Source organism: Ictalurus punctatus, chromosome 23 (genome assembly GCF_001660625.3).
Source record: "Ictalurus punctatus breed USDA103 chromosome 23, Coco_2.0, whole genome shotgun sequence".
Lineage (NCBI taxonomy): Eukaryota > Metazoa > Chordata > Actinopteri > Siluriformes > Ictaluridae > Ictalurus > Ictalurus punctatus.
This window is the reverse complement of record NC_030438.2, coordinates 11,968,369-11,990,644: the sequence shown is the minus strand read 5'-3', so window position 1 is coordinate 11,990,644 and position 22,276 is coordinate 11,968,369. Positions and strand designations below refer to the sequence as shown.

The following is a 22,276-nucleotide window of genomic DNA, read 5'->3' as shown; positions in this document are numbered from 1 at the left end:
CTCAACACACAGCCATTAATGTCTAAACTGTCTAAACATTAATGTTATTAATGTCTAATGTGTCATTTCTTCAGTATTGTCACATTAAAAGATGTAATCAAATATTTACAAAAATGTAAGGGGTGTACTCACTTTTGTGAGATACTGTATATGTATGCAAGCAATGGCGGGAGAGTGATTGAGCATCGGCTGAGGACAGAAAGCGCGTGGCAGTTCTCACCTGTGTGTTATTGGCCTGAGTTTACTTATACAGTTGCAATAAAAATTATTCAACCCCCTTTGCAAATCAGGTTTATTGTAAAAATTTACAGACTCAGCGCTTTGCAATGAACAAATCAAACAAAAGCAATTGAAATAGTTCAACACAACGAATGCTTCAAGTGGTTTCCCCAAATTCAATTGAAAATGCAACTTATAATACAGTGAGAGAAAGAAGTATTTGATCCCCTGCTGATTTTGTACGTTTGCCCACTGACAAAGAAATGATCAGTCTATAATTTTAATGGTAGATTTATTTGAACAGTGAGAGACAGAATAACAACAAGAAAATCCAGAAAAACGCATGTCAAAAATGTTATAATTTGATTTGCATTTTAATGAGGGAAATAAGTATTTGACCCCCTCTCAATCAGAAATATTTCTGGCTCCCAGGTGTCTTTTATACAGGTAACGAGCTGAGATTAGGAGCACACTCTTAAAGGGAGTGCTCCTAATCTCAGCTTGTTACCTGTATAAAAGACACCTGTCCACAGAAGCAATCAATCAATCAGATTCCAAACTCTCCACCATGGCCAAGACCAAAGAGCTCTCCAAAGATGTCAGGGACAAGATTGTAGACCTACACAGGTCTGGAATGGGCTACAAGACCATTTCCAAGCAGCTTGGTGAGAAGGTGACAACAGTTGGTACGATTATTCGCAAATGGAAGAAACACAAAAGAACTGTCAATCTCCCTCGGCCTGGGGCTCCATGCAAGATCTCACCTCGTGGAGTTGCAATGATCATGAGAACAGTGAGGAATCAGCCCAGAACTACACGGGAGGATCTTGTCAATGATCTCAAGGCAGCTGGGACCATAGTCACCAAGAAAACAATTGGTAACAGACTACGCCGTGAAGGACTGAAATCCTGCAGTGCCCACAAGGTCCCCCTGCTCAAGAAAGCACATATACATGCCTGTCTGAACTTTGCCAATGAACATCTGAATGATTCAGAGGACAACTGGGTGAAAGTGTTGTGGTCAAAATGGATGAGACTAAAATGGAGATCTTTGGCATCAACTCAACTTGCCGTGTTTGGAGGAGGAGGAATGACCCCAAGAACACCATCCCCACCGTCAAACATGGAGGTGGAAACATTATGCTTTGGGGGTGTTTTTCTGCTAAGGGGACAGGACAACTTCACCGCATCAAAGGGACGATGGACGGGGCCATGTACCGTCAAATCTTGGGTGAGAACCTCCTTCCCTCAGCCAGGGCATTGAAAATGGGTCGTGGATGGGTATTCCAGCATGACAATGACCCAAAACACACGGCCAAGGCAACAAAGCAGTGGCTCAAGAAGAAGCACATTAAAGTCCTGGAGTGGCCTAGCCAGTCTCCAGACCTTAATCCCATAGAAAATCTGTGGAGGGAGCTGAAGGTTCGAGTTGCCTCGAAACCTTAATGACTTGGAGAAGATCTGCAAAGAGGAGTGGGACAAAATCCCTCCTGAGATGTGTGCAAACCTGGTGGCCAACTACAAGAAACGTCTGACCTCTGTGATTGCCCACAAGGGTTTTGCCACCAAGTACTAAGTCATGTTTTGCAGAGGGGTCAAATACATATTTCCCTCATTAAAATGCAAATCAATTTATAACATTTTTTACATGCGTTTTTCTGGATATTTTTTTTGTGTTGTTATTCTGTCTCTCATTGTTCAAATAAATCTACCATTAAAATTATAGAATGATCATTTCTTTGTCAGTGGGCAAACGTACAAAATCAGCAGGGGATCAAATACTTTTTTCCCTCACTGTAACTTCTCCAGTCTCAAAATTATTCAACCCATTCATGGCAAGCATTTTTAATACGTAGTAGAGCACCCTTTTTACTGTTATGATCTGCTGCAAATGAGATGCGTAGCTTCTGGCAGTGTTCCTGTGGAGCCAGTTGCCTGAACACAAAAAAAAAGAGGTTTGGGATGAGCTCGACATGGGAGTACTCGAGGAGTCCCACACTGACTGGAGCAGCCCGGTGCTTTTGGTGCCCAAAAGCCTGTTTTTGTCTGGATGTTAGAAAAGTTAATACGGAGTCTAAATTTGATGCATATATGATGCCTCGCATTGATGAACTGCACAATGAGTTAGGTGCGGCTCACTCTGTGTGTATGTGTGCGTGTGTGTGTGTGTGTGTGTGTGTGTGTGTGTGTGTGTGTGTGTGTTAAATGCGCAAGCTGAAAAGTGAAAGTAAAAACGGAGAATAAAGAGCCCTTTAAAGTTGTCACAAGCCGGCATCTCGTCCCTCGTTTCCCCTCTGAACCAAAAAGGGAATTGTTACAATGCATTTGTTTGTTTATATTTAACCATATAATTTATATAGTTGTTGCTTAAATGATGCATGCAAAAGGTGGTTAGAATTTTATGGTTTTAATTTGTTTATTTAAGCATGTGCATTGATGTGTATGTGTATTACAGTGAAGAAGGAGATGTATCCCACTGTGCAGTACCCATTTCCTCGGCTCTAATCAAGCAGATTGTGAATAAAGCTGGCCCAGAGAAGGGTGAAAACCTTAACAAAATATTGGAACACTTCTATGGCCCCAGAGGTTCTGACTGTCCTTCCTGGCCCTACACCTACAAAAACCCAGACAGGTAGACATATACAGAAACCCAGACATGCACTGCATTTGCGAGTTGTGTGTTATTGTTTATTTAAGTGATCATATGGTGTATACTTTTTATAGCAAGATTTCCGGAACTAGTTCAGATCATCATATATGTAAACTCTTCCTTTGCATGCATCTACACTGTGCCATATTACACACAGTCAAGTACATTCACTGAGCCCTGAAAGAGGCAAAATACGTATGTCACATACGGAGATAAACAGCAACACAACAGCTTTTTTTGCAGATGCATGATGTCGAGAGAGATTAAAGCTCCTAACTGCACTGAGCAGCAGCTAACAAGGACCTCCAGAAATAATACAACCCCAATTCCAACTAAATTGGGACGGTATGGAAAATGCAAAAAAAACCAAAAAGAGTCATTAGAAAATTCAATTCAACATGTACTTTATTGAAAACAGATTATTAACACATTATTTGATGTTTTACTTTGAATTTAATTTACTGTGAATTTAATTTATTTGTGAAAATATACACTCATTTCAAATCCGATGACTGCAACATACTCAGAGTTGGGACAGTTGACTGTTACAACTGTGTAATATCAACTTTTCTTTTAATAACAGCGTTATTTTAATAATAAGCGTTTGGGCACTGAAGACACCCCATTTATCCATTATACATCTCTTCAGCTGCACAATTGTGCAGGGCCTTCGGTGCCTTATTTTGCACTTCATAATGCACCACACATTCTCAATTGGAGACAGGTCAGGACTGCAGGCAGGCCATGCTAGCACCCGCACTCTCCGCTTACGCAACCGTGCACTTGTAATCCGGGCAGAATGTGGTTTGGCATTGTCCTGCTCTGGATGGGAGCATATGGTGCTCCAAAATGTGTACATATATTTCTGCAATAATAGTGCCAGATATGCAAGTTAACCATGCCATGGGCACTGACACACCCCCATACCATGACAGACGCTGGCTTTTGGACCTGACGCTGATGGTCCAACAGCTTGGATGGTCCTTTTCCTCTTTGGCCCGGAGAAAACGGCAGCTGATTTGTCCAAAAATTATTTGAAATGTTGACTCGTTGAACCACAAAATTCAATTTCACTGTGCATCCATCTCGGATGAGACTGAGCCAACAGAAGTCGGCGGCGCTTCTGGACAGTGTTGATGTATGATTTCTGCTTTGCATAGTAAAGCCTTAACTTGCAATTATGGATGCAGTGGCGAATGGTATTGACTTAAAAAGATTTACCAAAGTATTCCCGAGCCCATGTCAGGGTATCCATTACAGACTCATTACAGTTTTTAAGACAGTGACGTCTGAGAGATTGGAGATCACACGCATTTAGAAGGGGTTTTTGGCCTTGCCCTTTACACACCGAGATTTGACCGGATTCCTTGAATCTTTTAATTATATTGTGCACTGTAGAAGGTGAAATTCCCAAAATCCTACCGATTTGTCTTTGGGGAATGTTGTTCTGAAAGTGTTGGATTATTTACTGACGTATTTGTTATCAGATTGGCAAGCCTTGAAGGACTAGGCCTTCTTTTTGGAGGCTCCTTATATACTATGATTAGACGATTGCCTCAACTGTTTTACATCACCTTCTAATTTCAACTTGTCACATCACTATTAGTCCTAAATTGCCCCTGTCCCAACTTTTTTGGAATGTGTTGTATGCATCAATTTCAAAATAAACCTTCAAATTTACCTTGAATAAACTATGCAGTTCATTAGGTAAAACATCACATACCTTGCCTTTATACATTTTTTTTTTGTTTAAATACAATTCCAAGTACATTTACAAATCACTCCTCTTTGTTTTTATTAGTATTTTCCATACTGTCGCAACTTTTTGGAATTGGGGTTGTAATTATTATGCTGGCAGGTGTGTCCCTCAAAATAGATAAACACCTCCATTCTAATCATAATAATAAAGAACATTAGAATAAGGGAAGGAATAGTGTGACCACAAAATGTGTTGAATTAAAAGTCTGGTCCAGAAACAGGGGGAGGGTGTCAAAAAATCTCAAGTGGAACTATTTACTATAGATAGATTAAAACCATATTGCTTAGTTCTCACCATGTAGTAAAATACTGGATCTGTTAAAACCTGTGTTGAAACCTGGTTCAACATCCCACTTGGAAATTAACATTTTCAACACACTTGGAAATGCCTATAAGTATTCCAAAGATTAGTGCTGAGTTTATTATTTCTCTAACCAGATACCTGATGTATTTTTATCTATGCAGGCTGGAGTCTGAGCCAGTAGCTCAGTGGGACAGTCCCATGCAGGTTCGGTTGTGTGCTTGGAGGACAGGTTTGAGCACTCTTCTTGTGGAGTTGTTGCCTTGGGCTCTGCTCACCAACCATTCTCAATGGGACCTCTGGCTCTTTGAGGCTGAGAGTATTGTTCTCCAGATTCCTGCTGGCAAGACCATTATCCCCCCAAACTTTCAGGTAGTCTGGTTAAACTGACATAATAAATAGTTTGTAAAGGCTATTTATGTATGTATGGAAGAGAAAGAGAGTGAGAGAGAAACAGTGTGTCTAATATTTTGTTATTTAGTATGCTGTTCAAAGACCAAATGTCTCATGTTCATGTGTCTATCTGTTTCCATTTCTGTGTCTATGTATTAGAAGGCATTTCAAATAGGTCTTTATTGGCCCCACACTAATACAGTTCACAAGTCAGAAGCAATGCATCTGCTGCATGATCTAACCTCACCACGCTGGACAGAGGTAGGTGGAGCTGAGGATCTAAGCTTGGATGAGGAGGGATATGTGGATGCTGACATCATTCTTGGAGCCCCACCCAGACAGAAGGTTTGTGAAAGAGACAACTTCTGTAATGGCTATTAGTGATGTTATGTCACATATCTGTGATTAATAATAACAATCTTTATTTATGTATCAACTTTCACTTTGGGTTCAAAATCTTATAGTACCTTACTTATAAGAGTTTAGATCTTAGAATTAGGCACATTAAAAAAATCACTTCACCTACAAGTAAGTTAAGACAATGATGGCCAGAGAGTCATGGACAGAACATTAGTGTGTTAAAAATGTCAAATGAAAATTCGGCCAAATATGTGTACAATATACAGGTGCTAATGTCATGTGATATCTTATAAGCCTATAGGATGTCACATTGTGAAATTTTATGAAGCCAATAAAATCGTGGCCAAATTCTGTGGCAGACTAGATATGCTCCTTTAAGTAAGTGAAGAGAACTTTAACAAAATGCTTTTTCAAAAGTCAAGTTTGAGCCTGAACAGCATAATTCCATAGCTGGGTGGGCGTTTTGCTGGGGGGAAAAAATCAATATTAAAATTGCTAACAATTACAACTTTGTAAGTATACAAAAAAAAAAAAGGATTGAACATCATTATCATGCACACATGGTTTGGGTGGTCTATGAGTTATAGCAAGTGTAAATGATTTTTCTTTTGTAAAACCAATAATATTAAGAAGTAAGTGTTAAAAGACCTAAACATTTATTGCATTTTTCTAGTATGGCAAAGCACTCTATAAATAGAACCAACACTTTAATCATGCAGTTTAACCCATGTTTCTGATAGACCAAGAAAATTATGTTGATATTAATTCATTCATTCACGCATCTTTAGGAATGCATTACAGGGCACTATGCACAGATTCATTCACACCTAGGGCCAGTTTAGAGTCAGCAATACACCTACTGGCGTTTTTCTGGACGTTGGAGGAAACCAGAGATCCAATGCAGAAACAGTGAAAACATGGAAAACTACATACAGACAGAATCCCAAGTTCAGTACTGAATCCTGGAACCCTGAACCTGTGAGGCAATATTCATGAACAAACATTATTCACCAACCCAACCATAAGTTTCCTACAGTGGGGGAAATAAGCATTGAACATGTCAACAGTTTTTTCAGTAAATATATTTCCAATGAGGCTGTTCACATGAAATTTTCACCAGACATCAGTATTAACTCAAGAAATCCGGAAATATAAATAATTCTCAACATTAAAGTTATGTGTAATAAAGTAGAATGACACAGGAAAAAAACACACTCTCACACCCGTTCATACACTACGGACACTTTGGACATGCCAATCAGCCTACCATGCATGTTTTTGGACTGGGGGAGGAAGCCGGAGTACCCGGAGGAAACCCCCACAGCACAGGGAGAACATGCAAACTCCGCACACACATTGCCCCGGCGGGACTCGAACCCCAGACCCTGGAGGTGTGAGGCGAACGTGCTAATTATACCTCTTATCTGTGCAAATCAATATCGGCTGGGTTAGTAAATTGATGGTCTATATAAAGGCTTTTCTTTGCCAAAGTGTCACACAAGAAACATCTCATGATGGGTAAAAGCAAAGAGCTCTCCAAAGACCTTCGGAACCTTATTGTTGCGAAACATATTGATGGAATCGGATACATACGTATTTCAAAACTTCTGAATCCTCCAGTAATGGTAAATGGTCTGCACTTATATAGCGCTTTTTTGTTTACCTTGGTTCTACAAAGCACATTACACTGTGTCTCATTCACAGACCAATGTGTGTGAGCTGCCATGCAAGACGCTAACTTGCCATCGGGAGCAACTTGGGGTTAAGTGTCTTGCCCACGGATACTTTGGCATGTGGCGTCATGTGGGCTGGGAATTGAATCGCCAACCCTACATTTAGTGGACAACCCGCTCTACCACCTGAGCCACAGCCACACTCCAGTAAGCATCATTGGGGATGTTATTCGCAGGTGGAAACATCACTACTCCATCATCAACAGGCCACGCAGAAGCACTCCTCGCAACTTCTGGCTGTCGTACTACACACCATGTTTGGAGAAGAAATGGCACTGCACATCACCCTTAAAACACTATACCAACAGTGAAGTTTGGAGGTGGAAGCATCATGGTGTGGGGCTGTTTTTCATCGCATGGTACTGGCAGACTTCATATAATTGAAGGAACAATGAATGGAGCCCTTTACTGGAAGATTCTTGAGAAGAATCTGCTGCCATCCACTAGGATGATGATGATGAGACCTGGGTGGACCTTCCAGCATGACAACAATCCAAAGCATACAGCAAAGGAAACTCTCAATTGGTTTCAGAGAAAAAAAAATCAAGGCATTAGAATGGCCCAGTCAGTCACCTGACTTGAATCCAATTGAACAAGATTTAAAGACAATATGTTTATAAGAATGGGCCAAAATCACACCTGAATAGTGCAGCCAATTAATTTCTTCTTACATGAAGTGTAAGCGGTCATTACAAACAAAGGCTTCTCCACTAAGTATTAAATAAATTTTACTTAGCGTGTTCAATACTTTTTTCCTGTGTCATTCCGCTTTATTACACATAATTTCATTTATGGACTTTAATTTTTGGGTTTCTTTGTGTGTGTGGATTTCTTGAGTTAGTCTGGTGAAAGTCTGGTGAAAATTTCATGTGAATAGCCTTATTGGAAATATATGTACTGAAAAGTTTTTTGACACGTTCAGTACATATTCAATTCAATTAAATTTTATTTGTGTAGCGCTTTTTACAATGGTCATTGTCTCAAAGCAGCTTTACAGAAATATATAAACACAGGATACAGCTTTTAAGTGTGTGGATTAATCCCAATTGAGCAAGCCGGTAGCGACAGTGGCAAGGAAAAACTCCCTAAGATGTTAAGCGGAAGAAACCTTGAGAGGAACCAGACTTAGAAGGGAACCCATCCTCATCTGGGTAACAATGGATAGTGTAAAAGCAAAGGAAAGTTCATTATGGTTTTCATATGAAGTCTGTTTGTTGAACTAGTCCACTGTTCAAAGGAGACCCGAGTGCAAAACTGCAATGTGGTAATTGCAGTCTCAGGGCCATAGTAGCAACCGTAGTCCCAGCAACCACAGTGAGAATGTCCATGCGGAATTGGAGTTGACGAGATTCTCTATCCAGAGGTAGGGCATCCAAACGGATCAGTCAGGTCTGGAGAGCAGAAAGGGTCAGGATCACTAGCATCTCCATAAAATCATGTGTGGCTCGATGGAGAGGGAGGTAAAGAGAGGGAGAGATTGTTAGGTAAGACTGTGCTTTGCTTAAAAGAAGGTCTATTGATGGTAAGCTTGAGTAAACAAATACTTTTTCATCCTAGATTTAAACACTGAGACTGTGTCTGGGTCCCGAACACTAATTGGAAGGCTGTTCCATATCTGTGGGTCTTTGTAAGAGAAAGCTCTTCCCCTTGCTGTAGCCTTTGCTATTCGAGGTACCGACAAATAGCCTGCACCTTTTGATCTAAGTAGGCGTGACGGATCATAGAAAACCAAAAGTCTGCTTAGATACTGTGGCGCGAGAACGTTTAGTGCTTTATAGGTCAATAGTAGTATTTTTTAATCAATGTGAGATTTCACTGGGAGTCAATGCAGTGTGGATAATATAGGTGTGATATGGTCCTATCTTCTGGTTCTAGTAAGGACACTAGCAGCTGCATTCTGGACTAACTGGAGCTTGTTTATGCTCCTACTGAATCATCCAGACAGTAAGGCATTACAGTAATCTAGTCTAGCCGTGAAAAAAGCATGAACTAATATTTCTGCATAATGTAGTGAAAGAAGGCTATCCTAGTAATATTATCTACATGAGCGTCAAATGAAAGACTGGAGTCAATAATCACACCAAAGTCTTTTACTGCTGCACATGACGAAACAGAAAGACCATCCAGAGTAACTATGTGACCAGAAAGCTTACTTCTAGCTACACGTGTTCCTAGTACAAGTACTTCTGTCTTGTCAGAATTAAGTAAGAGGAAGTTAATAAGAATCCAACGTCTACTGTCCTTTACACATTAATCAACTTTATTAAGTTGCTCTCGGTCATCTGGTTTGCTGAAACATACAGCTGTGTATCATCAGCATAACAGTGGCAGCTAATTCCATGTTTATGAATAATTGAGCCTAGAGGTAGCATATATAAAGTAAAAAGCAGTGGGCCTAAAACAGAACCTTGTGGAACTCCAAATTTAACCTTGGTATGCGTGGAGAAGTCGCCATTTACATCTACAAACTGATAGCGATTGGTCAAATAAGACCTAAGCCAGGAGAGGTCCGTTCCCTTAATGCCAACAATGTTTTCTAGTCTGTCAAGGAGAATAGTATGATCTATAGTATCAAAAACTGCACTAAGGTCAGCAAGCAAGGAGACACAACACTGATCAGAGGCCAGTAGTAGGTCGTTTACTACTTTAACTAGCGCTGTCTCTGTGCTATGATGAGGCCTAAATCCATATGTCCCCCTCTGTATGTCACATGATGACATAGGCGAGAGTGAGGTCCCAGGTCACTAGGAGCTGAAGGTGAGAGTTCATTGCTAACTGGGCTGTATTCATAATAGAGGTTGTTTTTTTTTGTTTGTGTGGTTTTTTAAAAAAAAATTGTAAAATTTATTTATTTATTTATTTATTTATTTTTATAAATAAACCTGCCTTAAATCATAATGTCAAGTAGCTTGACTCAACCTTCTGTCTCACCCCACCCCAACCCCCAACCCTCCAAACAGCTGTGCCAGTTCTGTGTGTCCTCCACAGTGAGGTATGGGATTCAGATCTTACAGATTGAGGATAAAACGATTCTGGTGAACAACACAACGCACACAATTAATTACAGAGCACTGCTGTCTGAACATCCTCTTTCTGCTCTTGACCAGGTAACATGCACATACAGTTGTAATTAAACAAAACTATTCAACCCCCATTGCAAATCAGGTTTATTGTCAAAATGTACAGACTTTCAGCTGTTTGCAATGAATAAATCAAACAAAAGCAATTGAAACACAAGGAATGCTTCAAGTGGTTTTCCCAAATTCAACTGAAAATGCAACTTATAATGACTTCTCCAGTTTCAAAATTATTCAACCCCTTCATGGCGAGCATTTTTAGTACATAGTAGAGCACCCTTTTGCTGTTATGACCTGCTGCAAACGAGATGCATAGCCAGACACCAGCTTCCTGAGGAATCTTAGCCCATTCCTCATGAGCAATGGCCTCCAGTTCAGTAATATTCTTGGGTTTGCGTTCTGCAACCGACTTCTTCTGTGATGGCCCTGTAGAATCTTCCAGGTCTTCTGCAACTTCTTCTTTGGTTGAATTTGAGGAATGCTTGGGATCACTGTCCTGTTGGAAGATCCAATGATGCCCAGGCTTCAGCTTCCTCACAGACAGCATGATGTTTTCTCCTAGGATTTCCTGATACTTCAATGAATCCATCTTGCCTTCCACACGCTGCAGGTTTCTAGTGCCAGCGAATGCAAAGCAGCCCCAGAGCTTCACCAAGCCACCACAGTGCTTGACTGTGGACAGAGTGTTCTTACTTCATTCTTCTTTCTCCAGACCTACTGCTGATCCATCATGCCGAAAAGTTCCAGTTTTGTTTCGTTGCTCTTCAGAACAGATTCCCAAAACTTCTGTGGCTTGTTTTATATGATTTTGAACTGGCTTTTCTTGTGCTTTTGGGTCAATAGTGGTGTAAGTCTTGGAGTTCTGGCATGGAAGCTTTCTGCGCCTGTTGCCACCAAGTCTTGTTGCTGGTCTTTTGCAGTCACTTGTGGGTCTTTCACAACCTGCCTTCTCAGGAATCTGGTTAAAGCCATTGATGGCTTCCATTTTCTGCCCTGTCCAGGTATTTCATGTATTTTCTGCCTCTAGCCAGTTCAGTTATTTCATGTGTTCCAACTCAAGCACACCTGTTGCAACTAATGAAGCCCTTGATTAGTTGCATCAGGTGGGCTAGAGACAACAAGTGTTTTGCATATTTGTGCTGTTGTGAGGGATTCTATTCAAGGGGTTGAATAATTTTTAAACTGGAGAAGTCATTATAAGTTGCAATTTCAGTTAAATTAGGGGAAACCACTTGAAGCTTTCGTTGAACTATTTCAATTGCTTTTGTTTGATTTGTTCATTGCAAACAGCTGAAAGTCTGTAAACTTGATTTGCAATGGGGGTTGAATAAATTTGATTGCAACTCTATACCCATGCTTCTTTTAATGAACAGCTATTTCTCATAGTCAACTATCTTAATGTCCCATATGCCACACCCCACTTACACTCTAGCCATATAGTCCCTTGCACACAAGTGTGTGGACACTGGGCCCTGGGTCAGAAGCTGGCAGTCCTTCTAGGTGTGCAGTGCCTTGCTGGGATGTGTTGAGAGAGAGCCCTACAGAAGATCTTGCCTCTCTGCTACCCCAAAAGCGAATTCTTCTCAGCTGCATGGTCGAGTCCAAGCAGGATGAGAAATTATGGAGCCTGCCAGTCACTGTGCGACCTGACTTTCCCAGACAAAGTATGGCTGTACCCATACAGCAGAATGCTGACACCCCCCTCACCACCAGGTAGGTCAAGACTTGCAGGAAAGCACCGAATCTCTATCTTTTTTATCTCTTCTCTAATAATTTCATCTTAGTGCTTATGTGCATATGTTTTAGGGCCCTGGTTGTGACGTATATGGAGCATTTAGGAATCAACTACATAGCTGTGAGTGAGGACCCGTGTCCCCGTATGCTGATCCATAATCGCTGTCCTAGAGCCCTGCTGCTGAAGGAAAACCTTAGGGGTACTGTGTGTATATATATATATATATATATATATATATATATATATATATATATATATATATATATATATATATATATATATATATATATGTCTATGAAAGAGACAACTCAGCCTTAAAAAACATTCACATGACTCCTTCAAAAAGAGCCACAATGAATGGATCTCTACTATGAAAAATCTTGCAACAATTTTAAATGCTCAGTATATTATTAATGGTGTGTATGTGTGTGTGTGTGTGTGTGTGTGTTTGCACATGCTATGTTTATCAGAGCCTGCTAGGGTAGAAGTGTTCTGTAGGAGGGTGCCCTCTCTGTGCTCTGTGCACCATGAGCTGTACTACCATTCCTCCAGTTTCCCTGAATGCAGACAGAGAGATGCACTGCCCACAGTGGTGCTCAGCATCGCCTCTGATCCATCCAGCCCTACGGCCACTTCTCCCACACCCAAATGGACTGATGACATTGACATTAACAACCCTGGCACACAGGTATAAACTTCATTGTTTATTTCAGTAGTAGCTTGCTGCTCCTCATCGCTGGAGAGCTGTTTTTGTTTTGATTTGGAGAGTAAGTACTTAAATTAGGACTTAAAAAATAATAATAATAAGTAATCTTGTGTTGTCTGTGTGCTTTTTATACTATATTAAATCCCCAGCAAGGTTTTTTTTTAGACTGATAGTACTCTTAGTGCATGACCTAGTGTACCAGTATCAAGATATGGAGATCAGGTCAACTTCAGAAAGGATCTCTCCAGGTAGTACAGTGTGCACGCTGCTATATCCATAAAGCAACTGAGCGAGAAACATGGGCATCTGGTTCACAAGCTACAACAAGAGTACTTCATTTCTGAAATGAGATATTTATGTATTATTTGAATTTGAGTTCAAAAGGTGAATAAGAGATGATGGATCAGACCAACCAGGCATCGAACAGGTTGGCCAAGGAAAACAACAGCAGCTGATGACAGAAACATTGTAAGAGCTGTGAAGAAACCCCCAAAAAATACAGTGAATGACATCAGCAATTACCTCCACCAGACAGGGGTGAAGGCATCACAATCCAACTTCGAAGAAGTTATAGAGGCCATACCACAAAATGCAAATCACTCATCAGCAGTGAGAGTCAGAAGGCCGGATTGGAATTTGCAGAGAAATACAAAGATGTGCCACAAATGTTCTAGAGCCAAGATTAACCTCTATCAAAGTGAAGGAAAGGCTAAAGTGTGGAGAAATAAAAGATCTGCTCAGGATCCAAAATAAACAAGCTCATCAGTCAAGCACAAAGTAGGTAGTGTCATGACCTGGGCTTGCATGGCTACTTGTGGGACATGCTCATTAATCATTATTGATAATGTAACACATGATAGTAGCAGCAGAATGAATTCAGCAGTATATAGAAACATTCTGTCTGCCAGTTTACAGAGTAATGCATCCAATCTAACTGGGAGAAACTTGGGATAATCATACTGCAAGACAGTGACCCAAAACACACTGCCAAAATTACAAAGGACTTAATCGGGGGAAAAGCAGAAGGTTTTAGACTGTTCAAATCAATCACCAGACATAACTTAATCCAGTTAAGCATGCATTTTGCCTTCTGAGGAGGAGACTGAAGGGAGAAACCTCCCCAAACAAACAACATCTGAAAGAAGCTGTGGTACAAGCGTGGAAACGCATCAAATAAGAAGTAGTAATTTGGTGATGTCAGTGGGTTGATGGCTTGATATACAGTTATAGCAAGCAAGGGATATGCAACCGAATATTAAATGTTTACGTCAAGATTTGTTCTAATACTTTTGCTCACATAAAAATTGAGTGGTCTGCCACCAAAGGTGCCAGAATTTAAGTTGTTTAACACATCTAGATGTATATGTATCAAGAAATGAAAGCTGAAATTCTGACCTATTGTGTCATATTCATCTTTTGATCTCAGACCCAAATGTTTTCAGTGTATTACAACAACAATACAATTGGCCTTGCCTTTCTAATAATTTTGTGTCATCACCAGCTTCTAGAAACAAATTACCTCATGTGACAACAACAAAAAATAACAGATTTTAATATGTCATAGTTTTTTTCAAAAAGTAAACAAACATTCAGAAACCAGGTGGGGAAAAATAAGTACACCTTATAATTTATGTATCACCACCTTTAGAAACTACTTTAATAACTTAAAGTAACCGTTTTCTCTAGGAGTCTCATAATGTTTTGGAGAAATTTTGGCCCACTCTTCTTTAAAATATTGATTCAGTTCCTTGATGTTTGAGGATATTAGTTTATGCACAGCTTTCTTAAGATCCCGCCATGGCATCTCAACAGGGTTGAGGTCTGGACTTTGACTTGGCCTTACCAACACCTTGATTTTTTTCTTCTTTAGCCATTCAGATGTCAATTTGCTGGTTTGATTGGGATCATTGTCCTCTTGGATGACCCAATTTTGGCCCAACTTAAGCTGCTGGACAGTTGGCCTCACACTTGTCTCAAAAATATTCTGGTATAAAATGGAGTTCAGCATTGTCTCAAAGACTGCAAGTTTCCCAGGTCCTGTGGCTGCAAAACAAGTCCAAATCATCACCCCTTCATCATCATGCTTGACAGTTGGTATGAGGTGTTTGTAATGTTACGCTATGTTTGGGTTACACCAAACTGTGCATGATCAGACATCTCCAGCTTGGTCCAAAGGATATTGTTCCATAACTTATTTTTTGTTCAGATGCAATTTTGCAAACCTAAGTAATGCTGCCATATTCTTTTTGGTGAGAAGGGGCTTTTCCTAGCCACCCTTCCATGAAAGCCATATTTGTTCAGTATTTTTCTGATTGTGTTAGGGTTAGATTTAGGTGTAGCATTTCATAAGTTATCTGCTTTAATAACTGTATTGATTGAAGGTCCTCACAAGGATACTTGCAAACATGTGTGCTTGTGTTTTGTGTGTTCTGTAGGTAACATTTTTGCCAGGTTTTGGCTGTCTGTATGTAACTGTAGCTTATGAGCGTGGCACCATTATCCTCACCCTTGCACCTGAGAGCTGTGATGATGCTGTGATCAGCCGACACCAAAGGTACACAACGCAAGCACCGACATAATAGCCAAATAATACACCGACATATTATCCAAATACACCAAACCAAAATATATACGCAGTACTTTAATATTATATTTTCAGAGAACCTACTACACATCACAAACAAAAACATCATGTTAAAGACATGTTAGCTAACATCATATAAGACAGTGAGTGACTATATAATCAGTTTGTTCCTCAGTAGATATTTAGTGAGTGGGTTTCCTTGTCTTTCACATTGTCTTTGTACCAACAATTGATGCTGTATTTATTTTTCTCTTGTTTTTGTCTGTCTGTTTGCTTTATGACAGAGTGTCTATTCAGATGCTGTCCTTCCGTGTGATACTAAGTGAGGTTAGCGTGGCACTATGCGATGACATCACGAGTCTGACTGGCTCAGTGGAGCTCTTGCGTTTGACCATGTCTAAGCTTTTGGTAGTGCTGCCCTTACCAGAGCACACTATAGGTGACACACCCACCTCTCATGGCCACCATGTGCATGTGCTGTGTGGCAGCCTGCGGGTGGACAACCAGCTTTACAGCTGCTCCAGTTTTCATTTTCCTGTCCTGCTGTGTCAGGAGCAGTTATCAGACACAGATTCTTGGATGGCCAGTAGGGACTTGGTCCTGAATCCTGGAGCTCTGGAGGAGTTACGCCAGATGTGCTTCCTGTGTGTGGGCCTCACACTGTCCAGCAATGGGTACCACCTAGAACAGGTCAGCTTCAAGCTTAAACCAGCCCGCATCTATCTGGAGGACACCTTCATATACTACCTGAAAACACTGTTCCACACCTATGTACCTGTTTCTACTGTGGGAAACAAGAGAGTGTTGGGAGACCCCAGTCTCATTATACCTGTGCAGGTTTACCAGTCAATGCAGACACTTGTTTGGCCTGTCCAACTACAGCGACTACTAATTGAGCCAGTCATTCTGTTGATCAGTATACATGCTTCTCTGAAGCTCTATATTGCCTCAGACCACACACCACTTTCCTTCTCCATTTTTGAAAGGGGGCCAATCTTTACCACTCCACGTCAACTCATACATGCACTAACATTGCACTATGCTGCAGGAACCCTTTTCAGAGCAGGTGTGTTGCTCATTCTGTTACACTGCATATGCTCACACATTCAAGCTTGATAATTTTTCTAATTTCTAGCTAGGAATACAGTAAAACTCTGCTGTTGTCTGATTTGCTCTTGTTCCAACAAGCTGAATAGTGTGTGTTTGGCCGGTCTGTGTAGGTTGGGTTGTGGGTTCTTTGGAGATCCTGGGCAGTCCTGCAAGCCTGGTACGTAGTATTGGAAATGGAGTGGCTGATTTTTTTAGGTTGCCATATGAAGGACTAACACGTGGTCCTGGAGCCTTTGTCAGTGGTGTGTCTCGTGGAACCAGCTCATTTGTCAGACACATTTCAAAAGGTAAAAGCACTTCAACTACTGTTTCCACACTTAGACAGGTACATTGCCTTTGAATTTTCAAACCTTCTGCTAATAGTATTTAAAATGTACAAAAAACAAATACAAAATACACAGACAAAGTTGATGTCTCTAAACTCCCACCCACACACTTGTCCTTGTGTAGGCACTCTGACATCCATTACCAACTTGGCCACAAGTCTAGCACGGAACATGGACAGACTGTCTTTTGATGAGGAATATTACATGCGCCAGGAGGAGTGGAGGAGACAACTCCCAGAAACTCTGGGTCATGGCCTGCGCCAAGGCCTTTCTTGCCTGGGACTCAGCTTGCTGGGTCAGTCACCCTCACGCTAGCATATGCACACTCTCTTTCACTCTAGTTTAACCATTAGCTTATTCCATACTGACTGCAGTGTGTATGTACATGTGTGTTTGCATTTCTGTCTGCCTGTCTGTGTACTTGTAGGAGCAATAGCAGGTATCGTGGACCAGCCAATGCAAACGTTTACAAGGTCTGTAGAGGCCCATAGCACAGCTGCCAGTACTGCCCGTGGTGTCATCTCTGGAGTGGGGAAAGGCATTGTGGGAATTTTTACCAAACCAATCGGAGGTGCTGCTGAGTTTGTGTCACAGACAGGATACGGTGTGTGTGTGTGTGTGATTGCAGTTATATTTGAAGTACTACATAAGTTTTACAGATGTCTGCTGTAAATAAATGTGCTACAAAGAGTTTGATTCATATTGGGGTGAAATTTTAATGTGGTCATTGCTTCAGAAGATTGTAAAGTACATGTATATTTAGCACCAGCATATTATTAAAGTCTATGTATTTGCAGGTATTTTGCATGGTGCTGGGCTCTGGCACTTGCCAAAGCAGCTATACCCACCTACAGAGTTAAAATCAGCAGATGGACCCAATAGTCATCTCAAATATGTTTGGTAATACATGCTTCTACACACACACACACACACACACACACACACACACACACACACGCACACACACACACACACAGAGAGAGAGAGAGAACACAAAGTTTTCAGAGAAAAAGAACATTTGGTTACAAAACCTTGATCAGCTGTGCAGTCAAGTGCTTCTGAGATTGTAACTGGTGAACCCAGAAGCACTTTGCTCACAGAGCCCTATAAAGGATTTGTCTGTAGTATCCAGTATGCAAGTTTTTACTACCTTTTATATTTGATCAGGTCAACTCCAGAATAATTATGGGCACCAATGCATGAGCAAAGATAAAATAAAATGACCAAACAAAAAATCAAAAGTCTAATCTAAAAATATATAGTGAATTCATTATCACTTTAAATATTTTGAGCTTTTACTATAGTTTATATGCAGAATGTATTGCAATGTAGACATTTGTGTTTGAGATTAAAAGATGTATATGAGAATAGACGATAAATTAGAATTTCAGCTTTCATTTCCAGATATTTACATCTAGATTTGTTAAACAACTTAGAAACTTTGGTGGCAGCCCCCCAGTTTTTAGGGGAGCAAAAGTATTTGAACAGATAGTCTTAACGTCAATGACACTTAATATTTGTCTTCACAGGCAGGCAAAACAAACAAAGAGTAGACATGCAGAGCTATTAATTATTTAAACAATGAATCTAAAAGGGCAGACCTGAGCAACAAGAAACACCTGTCAATCACATGTTCCAATAGTTTTGATCATTTGAAAAATTGGTGGGTTTTAAATATGAAATGAAAGCTAAAATTCTGATAGTCATCTCATATTCATATTTTGATCTCAAACCCAAATATTTGAAAAAAGGGGTGTGTGTAGTGAGTTCAGAAAAGTATTTAGACCCCTTCAGTTTTTGCACTTTTTATGATTATTATCTATCTAGAGTTTTAGTAGCTTTCAAATGCCACCAGCCACACTCATTATGTTTCAGTCGAACAATTTATAGAGTCCCCAGAACAGAGAATGTGTTTATAAAATGTATCAAATTGAATAGCGAGCAGATTCATGTGCACATTGGGGTGGAATTAAGTGTTCTCATACCTTCCTATGGGAATTTTGTGTAATCTTTCCTGTTTAACAGCGTACTTTTATTGTAATTAGCCATGATTTGTAATTGTGAAAAGTAATGCATTGAAATTGTTGTATTGAAATAATAGGGGCAGTAATTTTAATGCAGCATTTTATATGAAGAATTAACGCTAGGGATAGAAGGCATAAAGAAACTTGTCCCCCCCAATTAAATTTATTTATTTATTTATTTATTTATTTATTTATTTTTGTTAAACAGTACTAGTTGCTTATTCCACTGGTATTTTCAGGACATTGCTTTATAAATTTAAGTGTATCTTGTCTGAATGTGTCCCCCAGTAATATTTAAAAATATTAGCAGACAAAATCTGTCTTTGAAATTTCAAATATCAATTTGTAAAATAATTTAATGAAATAACACAGGAGATTGTGACTTTCTCTTGTTACTCCTTTTGTAAATTAAGTGACCCCATGTGGTCATCTAGTTTAGGACCCCCTGCCTATAAAATAGAAATAAATACATACAATCCTAAATTAAATTAAGGTTATCCAAGCCATATAATCAAGCTAATCTTTCCTTACTTTGTAAACAAATTTATTTAGTTGTCTTTCTATTTTCTCTTGTTAATTTTAGACAGGTCAAGCAGTAAGTTTCATAGTAGTCAGATAAGACAGCAGCTTTCCACAAATAGTCTACATTTAAAACCAGATTATTGGTAAAAATGTTTCTGTGGCCTGTGGAAGGAAGCACAAGAATTTTTCATATAATATGTAGCAAGTTGTACCATTTCAGCTTTATTATAGAAAATAAATTGATTAATGTACCTTTACTGTAGTAACATCCATCTAACAGAAAACATCATGGGCGGCTGTGGCTCTGGTGGTAGAGCAGGTTGTGCACTAATCATAATGTTGGCGATTCGATTCCTGGCCCACATGACTCCACATGCCGAAGTGTCCTTCGGCAAGACACTGAACCCCAAGTTGCTCCCGATGGCAAGTTAGCACCTTGCATGGCAGCTCTGCTACCATTGGTGTGTGTGTGAATGAGTGAATGAGAATGTGAAGTGCTTTGGAACTGCTAAGGTAAAAAAAAAAAAGGCGCTAAATAATTGCAGACCATTTACCATCATAGGGAGGGGAGAAATCCAGTGAATTCAATGTTTTTCCTTAGACTTCAGCTAATTCTGATTTTCACTCATAAGGGTTGCCATGATTAAACCAGGAAGACACCAACCTGAACAAATTTTAGATAATTTCGGACAACTTGGGAAAAAAAATCAAATGAAGCCTCTGGGATCTGAGCCCCTCATACCTTAAAGCTTTAGAAATGTCCCTAGCCATTAATCCACACACAATGATCCATAATGACAAAGCAATATTTTTAGAACTTTTTGACAGTAATTAAAAATCAAAAACTGCAACCTCTCATTTAGCTAAATATTTTGACCCTTGACCAAGACATTCCAAAGTGTCTTGGCCATGTATATCCTGTTTATTTTGATTGTCTCTAAAACTTGACTGGGGTTCACCTGTGGCGAATTCAAGTACACTTGGAATTCACCTGTGGCAAATGGACATGATTTATAAAGCTTCACACCTGTGTGTATAAGGTCCCACAATTCACAGTGCATGTCAGACTAAAAGCCATGCCATGTCCAAAGAGAACCCCTCATAGACCTCCACAATCAAATTATGTCAAGACATGGATCTGGGCGAGGGTGTAAAACCATCTATAAACCTTTGAATGTTCACAGGAGCACAGTGAACTCCATCAGTGTAAAATTTGAAGTTTAGGATCACCAGGGCCTTGGTCAGGGAGGTGATCAGTATCCTAGTGGAAACTGTAACAGAGCTACATAAGTCACAGAGATGGGAGAACCTGCCAGAAGAACATCCATCTCAGAACTACTTCAGCCACGAGGCCTTTATGGACAAGTGGATAGATGGCAGCCACTACTGAGTAAAGGGCATATGGCAGGCACTTTGGCAGGACTCTGAGAGAATGGAGAAATGTTTTTTCTGGTCTGATGAGAGAATAATTAAACTTTGGTCTGAGAAAGGGAACTGGCTAATACCATCCCTACACTGATGCCATGGTGGTGCCAACATCTCTGGATTAAACACAACTTCAGACCGGGACGATGGTTCACCGACCCAAAGCATATAGCCTCTGAATGTCCTTGTTCATACTTGAACACTGTAGGACATTTGTAGCAAGACCTGAAAATGACAGTTTAGTTTCTGTCTCACCAGAGTATGTATGGTGTCTGACCTGACGTGCCTCTAAAAACACAGCTTAGTTAGAAACATCTTTGGGTAGTCCACAAATCCAGGTGTTATAACCCCTGCATTTCAGGAATACCATTTCCTAGGCATAGGAGGAGACCTTGAGTGACAGTAAGATAGACCAAACAAGATAGAACACTTCTTCACACAACATCATAATACATATTCTCAGAATAATGTTTTCATGTCACAGAATTATGTAATGAATCAAATATTCAAATAAACAAGGAAAACATCCCACAACATACCATATACTGTAAATAGGTAGTATAGTTTTATTTTAACAGATTTTTTCAAAAGATAAAACATTAATTAAGAAGTGCATACAACTGGTTTCTAAATCAATATTTACAGTGGGGAAAATAAGTATTGAACGCGTCAACATTTTTTTCAGTAAATATATTTCCAATGAGGTTATTCTAGTGAAATTTTCACCAGACATCAGTATTAACTCAAGAAATCCACAAATATAAAGAAATCACAACATTAAAGCCCATAAATAAAGTTATGTGTAATAAAGTGGAATGACACAGGAAAAAAAGGATTGAACACACTAAGAAAAAGCAGTTCTCCAAGTCAAGGTAAGGCAAGGAAACAGCTGAAATATGAAAGCAATTATACCTCCTATCTGTGCAAATTAATATCAGCTGAGTTAGTAAATTGATGGTCTCTAAAAAGGCTTTTTGTTACCAAGGTTTCACACAAGAAACATCTCATGATGGGTAAAAGCAAAGAGCTCTCCCAAGACCTTCGCAACCTTATTGTTGCGAAACATATTGATGGGATCTCATACAGATGTATTTCAAAACCTCTGAATCTTCCAGTAAGCACCATTGGGGGCCATTATCCACAAGTGGAAGCAATATCACTCAATCATCAAACGGCCACGCACAGGACCTTTTCGCAAGATTTCTGACCAGGGAGTCACAAGAGTAGCGCAAGAGCCAAGGATCACTTGGAAAGAGCTCTAGAATAACTTGGAGGCAGCAGGCACCATTGTCACAGAGAAAACAATAGGCAATGCACTCAACTGCTCATGCTCACCCCGCAATACTCCATTAC

At 39.9% G+C, this 22,276-nt stretch overlaps 1 protein-coding gene across 7 annotated transcripts in view; it reads left to right on the top strand.

Moving 5' to 3' along the window:
- Positions 1 to 22,276, top strand: part of LOC108256205 (intermembrane lipid transfer protein VPS13B) — a 267,316-nt gene that overhangs the window by 242,340 nt on the left and 2,700 nt on the right. For 6 of the 7 annotated variants that reach the window (XM_017452817.3, XM_017452822.3, XM_017452821.3 and 3 more), the window contains 13 exons: positions 2,675 to 2,851; positions 5,093 to 5,300; positions 5,481 to 5,666; positions 10,375 to 10,521; positions 11,924 to 12,204; positions 12,298 to 12,425; positions 12,697 to 12,914; positions 15,368 to 15,486; positions 15,801 to 16,582; positions 16,737 to 16,913; positions 17,077 to 17,247; positions 17,380 to 17,556; positions 17,750 to 17,852. In XM_017452817.3, coding sequence (XP_017308306.2) covers positions 2,675 to 2,851; positions 5,093 to 5,300; positions 5,481 to 5,666; positions 10,375 to 10,521; positions 11,924 to 12,204; positions 12,298 to 12,425; positions 12,697 to 12,914; positions 15,368 to 15,486; positions 15,801 to 16,582; positions 16,737 to 16,913; positions 17,077 to 17,247; positions 17,380 to 17,556; positions 17,750 to 17,852 — 2,874 coding nt within the window. The remainder of the gene's footprint in view (positions 1 to 2,674; positions 2,852 to 5,092; positions 5,301 to 5,480; positions 5,667 to 10,374; positions 10,522 to 11,923; positions 12,205 to 12,297; positions 12,426 to 12,696; positions 12,915 to 15,367; positions 15,487 to 15,800; positions 16,583 to 16,736; positions 16,914 to 17,076; positions 17,248 to 17,379; positions 17,557 to 17,749; positions 17,853 to 22,276) is intronic. The other variant, XM_017452818.3, reaches the window with a different exon arrangement.